This window comes from Poecilia reticulata, chromosome 5 (genome assembly GCF_904066995.2).
Source record: "Poecilia reticulata chromosome 5, P_reticulata-male-v2, whole genome shotgun sequence".
Taxonomy (NCBI): Eukaryota; Metazoa; Chordata; class Actinopteri; order Cyprinodontiformes; family Poeciliidae; genus Poecilia; species Poecilia reticulata.
The window spans coordinates 864,361-873,927 of record NC_088834.1 but is presented as its reverse complement, the minus strand read 5'-3'; the positions used below and the strand labels follow the sequence as shown (position 1 = coordinate 873,927).

Below are 9,567 nucleotides of genomic sequence, written 5' to 3'. Positions count from 1 at the left end.
TTCTCCTCCGGTTCCCTGAACCAGTTCTCTTCCGGTTCCCTGAACCAGTTCTGATCCAGTTCTCCTCCAGTTCCCTGAACCAGTTCTCTTCCGGTTCCCTGAACCAGTTCTCCTGCAGTTCCCTGAACCAGTTCTCTTCTGGTTTACTGAATCAGTTTATTGTTGATTCACAGGCTTCTAATCTGCTGGATAAAATAAATGTTTTAAAATGTTCAGTAAATTTAATGGTTTATACAACCATTAAATACAATAAATTACACTTTAAAATGATACTGAAATGAAAAATAAAACATATATAATGCAACATTTCTCTCATAAATCTTTCTGAACATTCTGAAGATATAAATATATTTGTTAAAAGTCTAACTAAATGTGAAACTGAAAAAATACAATAAATAATACATTTGAACTTTTAATAAATTGAATTTTTACACAAGGTATAATCTATGTAATTGGATTATATGTTATAGATAATAAATTATAAAAAATATATAATTGAATATATAATTATAATAATGTCAATAATAAAAAAGTTTGAATGAACTTAGTTTTTTGTAGAAACAGTAAAACATCCCATAATATGAAGGTTTTGCTGTGAAGCTGCAGCATGTTTGAGCTGCCAGGTCCCAATAACTCTTCACATTGATCTGACCTTTGACCTTACTGGAATTAGCAGAACTTTCAATCCGTCAGCGCGACTCTGCAGGGATCAGCGGCTAATTAGAGGAAAACCAGTTTCTCCAAACCTTTCCTGAAGGATGCAGTTTGTTTCCGTCCGTCAGGAACTTCCTGGGAACGGGTTGAGTAATCCTCCGACCTTTCACCCCTCTCCTGTAATTACTGCGACCGGCGCCGCGCTCAGCCGGGTCAGACTCATTCTGCAGCAGGCACCGCTTTTCCTTCTTCGTGGTTTTGATTTTCTTCCAGAAACCTGCCAGAAAATTCCCACATTCTGCTTCACAGCAAACACACCGCAGGTTTAATCAGAGCCAAACGACCAGAAGGACCAAAAGAACCAACCAGAACCTGTTGGGTCTGCGGAGGTCCAAACCGAACACAGCAGACTGGGAGCGAGTCGAGAAAATTAAAACTTCAAATCTTAAAAAGCTGAATTAGTGCAGCAGCTGAAAGGATCGACCAGGAGGAAGGTCCAACAGATCAGGTTCTGAGTTACTGGTCCAAAGCTGGGTCCAGTTCAGGTTCCACAAAACCTGAGCTTCTGATTGGTTAAAAACTCACAACCATCTGTTTGTGAGCTAGCATGTTAGCTTTGGTTATATTTACCCAGAATGCCCTGCGCTGTAGTCCACTTCCTGCTTGTGGAGCGGTTTCTGTTGGTTCGCATTCAGACTGAACCAGAGTTCACTTCAACCGAACACAGACCGAGGTTTGGAGGCCCAGAGGTCAGAGGTCAGCTAGTATTCACATCTTACCAACCGGCCCAGAGCTTCTAGGCTGACGGACTGGAGTCGGATTAAAGCAGACGCCTCTTTTGGTTTGAATTTGCTAAATCTGTTGTAGGTTTGGTTTTTCTCGTCAGATAAAGGTCCAGCTGAACATTTTTCCTTCTGACTCGTTCTCCTCCGCTCTCTCCTTCCAGATCCCTCAGATCAGCTACGCATCCACGGCGCCGGAGCTGAGCGACGACCGGCGCTACGACTTCTTCTCGCGCGTCGTTCCCCCGGACAGCTTCCAGGCGCAGGCCATGGTGGACATCGTTAAGGCCGTGGGCTGGAACTACGTCTCCACCGTGGCGTCTGAGGGCAGCTACGGCGAGAAGGGGGTGGAGGCCTTCATGCAGCTCTCCAGAGAGGCAGGTGAGGCGGAGTCCGGGTCCGGTTCTGGAACCAGAGCCTGCTGGTTCATGGTGGCGCTCCATTTCTATTTCCCTCTGCGTCGCTGCAGGCTCGTCCGTTACTGAGGTTTGAAATGCAGCGAGACTGAAGCTGCGTTTCCGTCACAAATATCCACAAAACTTTGTCATAAAAATCACAAATTATGTCCATTAAATAAGAAACTCCATTAAAGTCACACATGAATCAGTTTAAGTCGTTAAAGGGGCTGATATCGACTAAATGATATCAGGTTGTCATTTTATTGCAGTAGCTGTTACCGTGTCAGAAATAGCAAACATGTCTTGAAATTGGGCCTCTGTCTCTTTAAAACCTCCTGCTCTCTCTGAAGCTCCGCCTCCAGGAAGCCATCCAACATGGCTCCTCTGTTAACCCTTTAGCGTTGCCACCAGAGAAGCAGCTCCTCTCAGGAGGGGCTCACCGTTCGTCCAGGATGTTCGATCAGATCTGCGGCGCTTCTCAACCAAAAACGGCCGTTTGTTATTTTCCCGAGCAGCTTGTGGTGAATGTAGGTGTTTTACCGTACGTACAGTTTTACTTTTAAATATTAGTATTTGCATAATTTTTAAAAACATTATCCTCCAACTACTTCCTGTTGTCTTCTTCGTGGTTTTTGTCAGTGGTAACCTCCGGTTGTTGATCATGTGACTCATGTTTCCATTGGACTTTTCCAAAATAAATCTGTTAGGCCAAATAAAAACATCACCTCATCGTGGCGCCAGGATGTTTGATCAGATGCGTGTAATTAACGTGTTTCTGTTCATCAAAATTGTTTATGAAATGTAAAATTTATCTCATCAATGGAAACTCAGATACAGGAAAATGTAGCAAATCGTTTCTGTTCAAACGACAAATAAAAATCAAACATTATCAAGTGAACAGCAGAGATGAAATCTGCTTATGATCCGTTCTGCTGACTTTGAGGATCTTTGGTTTTACAGTTTCTGTTAAACCTGCAGAAGGTTTTCGCTGGTTGTGAACGTGTGGCTCACTGCTTCACTCCTCAGAAACAGGGATTCATGTGATCACATGAGGAGACCCGTTTGGCTTTGTGTCACTCTGGAAATGTTTTCTGACCTTAGTGACCTGAAAGGCTCAGGCCCGGTTCCCCAGGCCCGGTTCCCCAGTACCAGGCCCGGTTCCCCAGTACCAGGCCGGTTCCCCAGTACCAGGCCGGTTCCCCAGTACCAGGCCGGTTCCCCAGTACCAGACCGGTTCCCCAGGCCCGGTTCCCCAGTACCAGGCCCAGTTCCCCAGTACCAGGCCCGGTTCCCCAGACCCGGTTCCCCAGCACCAGGCCCAGTTCCCCAGTACCAGGCCCGGTTCCCCAGGCCCAGTTCCCCAGTACCAGGCCCGGTTCCCCAGACCCGGTTCCCCAGGACCAGGCCGAGTTCCCCAGTACCAGGCCCGGTTCCCCAGCACCAGGCCCGGTTCCCCAGCACCAGGCCCGGTTCCCCAGTAGCAGGCCCGTTCCCCAGGACCAGGCCTGGTTCCCCAGGCCCGGCAGGCCCGGTAGGCCCGGTTTCCCAGTACCAGGCTGGTTCCCCAGGCCCGGTAGGCCCGGTTCCCCAGTACCAGGCCCGGTTCCCCAGTACCAGGCTGGTTCCCCAGGCCCGGTAGGCCCGGTTCCCCAGTACCAGGCCCGGTTCCCCAGGCCCGGTAGGCCCGGTTCCCCAGTACCAGGCCCGGTTCCCCAGGCCCGGTTCCCCAGTACCAGGCCCGGTTCCCCAGTACCAGGCCCGGTTCCCCAGGCCCGGTAGGCCCGGTTCCCCAGTACCAGGCCCGGTTCCCCAGGCCCGGTAGGCCCGGTTCCTCAGCACCAGGCCCGGTTCCCCAGTACCAGGCCCGGTTCCCCAGGCCCGGTAGGCCCGGTAGGCCCGGTTCCCCAGAACCCCTGGCTGCTCTCCAGTAGCTGTGAATGGCTGAATGCAGTGAATAGTCGGCCTGCTTGCTGACGTCGTTCATAAAGACCAACTTCCTGTTTCTGTGCCTCTGGTTGATTTATGACATTATTAAATCTGAACTTCATGACTAAATTCTGGGTTTTATTTATTTATCACAGAAAAACAAGCAGCAGCCACCAATGTGACCAGCGTCCCTGCTGGAGCAGCTGCTGGTGTTAGCACTGCTGCTGCCACGGCAACGCTGCAGCCACGGCAACGCTGCTGCCACGGCAACGCTGCAGCCACGGCAACGCTGCTGCCACGGCAACGCTGCAGCCACGGCAACGCTGCAGCCACGGCAACGCTGCAGCCACGGCAACGCTGCTGCCACGCACGTTCCCACGGCTGCGTTTGCTTTCAGAGTACAGAACCAGAACCTGGACCCCGCTAACAGAACCGGAACCTGGACCCCGCTAACAGAACCGGAACCTGGACCCGCTAACAGAACCAGAACCTGAGCTCAGCTAACAGTTTGTCTGGACCCGCTAACAGCAATAACGGAACCAGAATCCGAGCTCAGCTAACAAAACCAGAATCTGGACCCGCTAACAGAACCAGAACTTGGATCTGAAAACAGAACCAGAACCTGAGCTCAGCTAACGGTCTGTCTGGACCCGCTAACAGAACCAGAACCTTGACCCGCTAACAGTGTTTACAGTAAATTTACACATTAAAAAATTAACTGCAATAATTTGAGTTTTAAATTTTAACCTGTTAAAACAAATGGGTTTTTCAAAATCTTATTTTCTCCGTGTTTTTTTTGCAACTGCCACAGTTTGAAAGTAAATATTTAGTTTGAAGGTTTACGCTAAATGTTGGGGTGACAAGCTAAGTATTTAGCTCCAGGCTAAATGTTCTGAGCCAAACAAATGAGCTTCAATGTAATATTTAACTTTGAGCTAAATATTTAGCTGACATGCAAATTCACTTGCTAATATCAGAAGTGGACTACCAAAATAAAAGCCGAGTCTTCATAACTTTCTAAATTCCTGCTGTCGAATCACAACATTCGTTTCTTTTCCTTTCCTGTCCGACATTTGAACTGAAAACGAAGGATGAGCCGTTTGAAAGGCAACGGAGATGCATCAACATTCAGCCTCACCGTACAGAAGCTCTAAAGACCCAGCTTTTATTTTGATAGTCCACTTATTAGCAAGTGAATTTGCATATTAGCTAAACATTTAGCTCTGAGCTAGCTGGGCTACAAAGTAGATACTTAGCTAATACTTTGTTTGGAGCCAAATAGTTACTCGTTACCGAAGCTAAACTTGTAGTTGCTAAGCTACATGTTTAGTTGCTAACTAGATGAAGCTACATGTTTAGTTGCTAACTAGATGAAGCTACATGTTTAGTTGCTAACTAGATGAAGCTACATGTTTAGTTGCTAACTAGATGCGCCGCTTTTTGGCTACATGTGTCCCGAACAGTACAGCGTCTTATTTCTGTTTGACGCTAAGGGATATTTTGGAGTTCTTCTATTTATTCATAGTTAAATAGACTCAGGTTTCCTCTTCATGTTTGGTTTCCACCAGCAGCCGGATGTCATGCAACAAACCAAAGCGTCTAAACATGAAATATGAAAATATGTGACAGGATTAGAACGTAATCAGAGCGAATAGTGACATTTAAAACAAGGAAGAAACGTATTAATGTTTATTTCTCAGCTCTACAGAGAGAAATGCAGGAGTTTTTTGGATGGCGTGGAGCCGCTGCAGCGACCTGAACACGGAAACGAGACGCGCTGCAGATCAACCTGCGGACTCACAGAAGCTTGAAAGGAATTAATTAGAGCTCCCGGTGTTGCTGATTGCTCTCTGAATCATCTCGCTGACATTTCCAGCAATCTGATGGCTCTCCGCAGCTCAGCGGTCAGGAGGCATCCTGACATTTGCGTGCAGGAGTTTTTAGGGGATTATGAAAGGACGCGGCGGCGCCAGGGAGCGCGGAGGATCCGGCAGCACCGAGCGGCGGGCCGGCGGCGGCACCGGATCAGCCGCGGAGCGTTGATCTGTGGCAGCTTCAGACCGGATTGGATTAAATGAAGTTCAGCCTCTTATCGGGCCGCAGCGTCCGGACTCAGCGCTCCGCTTAATGGAAATGTCAGGAGAAACTGTAATCAAACTGGAGGAGCTGAGACGGTTTCAAAGGTTCGGCAGAAATGTTTCAGTCAGCCGGTTCTGGTGTTCTGGGTCAGCGGACCGCCTCATCAGAATCAGAACCGCAGATTAGACACAGTTTTACGCTTCTTCAGCGTCCTGTGGAGCTCAGATGCATGCACACACACACACACACACACATACACACGCACACACACACACACACACACACACACACACACACACGCACACACACACACACACCTGTTGCACGGTGGATCTGTTGCTCTGATTTAATGGAGAAGCCAGTAGAACCAGTAATCAAACTGGTGGACCAACCAGTTTCTCCAGAGTTAATTTAATTTCTGTGAAACTTCCCAGTTGTTCTAAAACCAAACATTAAACCCCGGAGCGCCACGGCGCCTCCTGTTGGGAACCTCTGGGACTGTCAGTGGCTGCTAGCTTAGCGTTAGCTTCAGCTCCACCACAGCCTGGCCTTCCTGTTGGTTCTCAGCCTGTTTCAGATGTTTAGTTGCTTCTCTGCCTGTTGGAGTCTTTTATTGTGTAGGAGACCAAGATCTGTCTGGACTGGAGAGCAGGATAAATCAGACTCCTTCAAAGTAAGGCCCCCTGGTGGCTCCCTCTGGTGGTTCCCTTTGGTGGTTCCCCCACCAGGGGGGAGCCCTGGAGCCCCCTGGTGGTTCCCACTGGTGGTTCCCCCTGGTGGTTCCCACTGATGGTTCCCACTGGTGGTTCCCACTGGTGGTTCCCCCTGGTGGTTCCCCCTGGTGGTTCCCACTGGTGGTTCCCCCTGGTGGTTCCCCCTGGTGGTTCCCTCTGGTGGTTCCCTTTGGTGGTTCCCACTGGTGGTTCCCCCTGGTGGTTCCCTCTGGTGGTTCCCTCTGGTGGTTCCCACTGGTGGTTCCCCCTGGTGGTTCCCTCTGGTGGTTCCCACTGGTGGTTCCCCCTGGTGGTTCCCTTTGGTGGTTCCCCCTGGTGGTTCCCACTGGTGGTTCCCTTTGGTGGTTCCCCTAGTGGCTCCCCTGGTGGTTCCCCCTGGTGGTTCCCCCTGGTGGTTCCCTCTGGTGGTTCCCCCTGGTGGTTCCCTCTGGTGGTTCCCTTTGGTGGTTCCCACTGGTGGTTCCCCCTGGTGGTTCCCACTGGTGGTTCCCTCTGGTGGTTCCCTCTGGTGGTTCCCTCTGGTGGTTCCCACCACCAGGGTTCCCCCACCAGGGGGGAGCCCTGGAGCCCTCTGTGGTTCCCACTGGGTGGCTCCCCCTGGTGGTTGGTATTAAATTGATCTGATCTTAAACATTTAAGGTTTTCATTGTCCTCAGAATAAACCAGTCCAGCATCAATCCGCCATGTAAACTGGTTTCCAGTCAGCCTGAATAACCGACCAGCAGAGGAATTACGGGAGCGACGTGACGGAGTCGGCGCTGACCCGTTTTCCACCGAGTCAGCAGGAAAGCTGAGTGTGCTGAGTGGGCCTGAAGGAGGAACCGGCAGCTTCTCATTGTCCTGTTTGCTTCTTCAGCACAGACCTCAGCCTCACGTTGATTTAAATTCAAATGTTTGCATCTGCAGCGTCAGACTGCTCCAGTATCAGACGGACGACAAAAAGCTAAAAATGTGTCAGACTTTCCTTTCTGCTAAAGTTTGCATAAGTTGGAGAGCAGCAGCCCTGATTCTGCCGGCCGGGCGGCGCTCCGGAGCCGTGAAGTCATGAAAGTTCTCTATGGATATTCCCAGGTTTCTATTTAATTATGAATTAATGGCGGACTTTCCTCTGGGGTCTGAAGCTGCGCCACAAACACAGCAAACGAGCGTCGATGTGCAACGATCAGCCTGGAAAAGCCGATAAATTCTGATAAATGACTCAGTTTTATGGTGAGAGCCACAAAATACTGAAGGTTAAAATCAACAAAAGGCAGAACAAAGTTTTCTCCTGAAACTAGGGAGCAGATTCCCTCCGGCTGCTGATTCTGCCTGATTTATTTCTATATTTCACAACAAATGTCATCTGCAAAACAAATCATTTCACTTCAATCATAAATACGTTGCAGTTATCAATTAATGCATCGGCTTGCAGCATTCAGTCCTCCTGACCAGCAGGGGGCGACAGTGGAGAGGAGAAACCTCCAGCAGAACCAGAACCAGAACCAGGCTCGGTACCAGCAGCCATGGAGGTTTGAGAAGAGAGAGACGGAGAACTTCCTGTTCTCAGGAGAGGAAGAACGATGATGTGGCCAGAACCACAGCCAATCAGAATGCCAGCTGATTGCAGACAGGAAGTAAAGCTAATTGGAGAGCAGCAGGAGGAGAAAGCGTGGGAAGACATTCTGACGTGGTTCATCCGACTCTGTTCCTGTAATCCGGCCGTTAGCTTCGGCGTTTCATCGCAGCTGCAGCTCATCCTGCAGAATCTCAGGGACGTTTAATGGCGTCCTGCAGGCGGCATGAATATTTCATTTGGGCGCTTCATGTGAGCTGCAGCTGCTGCTTCACATTAAAGCGCCTGGTTTCAGATGCCCTCCTAAAAACCAAACATCCAGCAGCATCTGGGGGCTGCAGCTCTGCTCCAGGTGAGGATCTGTAGATCTACAGGCTCCAGACACTGAAGGAATTTAGCCTCCTGGTGTGCGAACAGCTCCTGAACACCGGCTGTTCGGGTCCATTTACTGGAGCTCTGAAGTAAAGCAAAGTGTGACCGTCATGTAGAGTCGATAGGTTTGAGGGCTGATGGGGTTGAAAGCCTCTGGTAGCTGAGTTGTGATGATGTGATGAGGAAACATTAAACATCTGCCAGCTCCTGCATCCTGCCGCCAGTTTTCCTCTGAATGAGACGACAAACCTGCAGCCTGTATCAGACACTCAGACCTTCAGGTTGAGCTGCTGCCGAAGCTTTGCTGAGTTTCACGTCTCCAGTTTATTCTATGACTGGAGTGTTACATTTTTCACAACTTCTTTTGTTGTTGCTTTTTTAACAGAGTGAAGTTTGAGCTGGAACCTTTCTATTTGCGTGTTTCTGTACGCCTGTAAAGCTGACGCACAGCTACATCCGCTAACAGCAGCCATAGACGAACAAAGTGGCTTTTCTCAGCACTCTGGGTTTTAATTTCTGCTGCTAAACGATTTTATCTAGTTGTGCTACAAAGATTTAGCATTTGGGTGAAGCTATGCTAGCCTAAACTAGCATCTCAGCATGTAGCAGCTAATGCTAATGTCAGCGTCCAGATTTCTAAAGAAGATCAGAGAAACTCTGGAAAGGGGAATGGATAGAAAAACACTTTGCTCCCACCTGAAGGTTAAAGAACCTGAAGATTAATATATTTATGTTTGTTTAATAATTTAGCAGGAAGGCGTGTTTTTAATTGAAGACGTTGCTTAATTGATTAATTACAGACCCTGCAATTAATCCAGTCCATTAATCCATTTTCTGACCCTCTGAGGATTTGTCTCAATGCTCTGAGCGCCCCCAAGTGGTGAGAAAATTATTTACCAAATTATTCAGAAAGTAGGTCATGCTGTCAGCATCTGGCATGCTGAGGTGAGAGAATCTTCATCAGTGCACATGAAGCGTCTGCATACTGTATAAAGTTCAAAATCAAAAACATTTTATTGATCCCAAAGGGAAATTACATCAGCAAGTCAGTGATGCTACGTTAGCTTAGC

The 9,567-nt window shown here is 48.8% G+C and overlaps 1 protein-coding gene across 2 annotated transcripts in view; it reads left to right on the top strand.

The window, feature by feature from the left end:
• grm7 (glutamate metabotropic receptor 7) overlaps nt 1–9,567 on the top strand; it is a 94,772-nt gene that overhangs the window by 34,535 nt on the left and 50,670 nt on the right. For both annotated transcript variants that reach the window (XM_008408244.3, XM_017304852.2), the window contains exon 2: nt 1,601–1,817. In XM_008408244.3, coding sequence (XP_008406466.1) covers nt 1,601–1,817 — 217 coding nt within the window. The remainder of the gene's footprint in view (nt 1–1,600; nt 1,818–9,567) is intronic.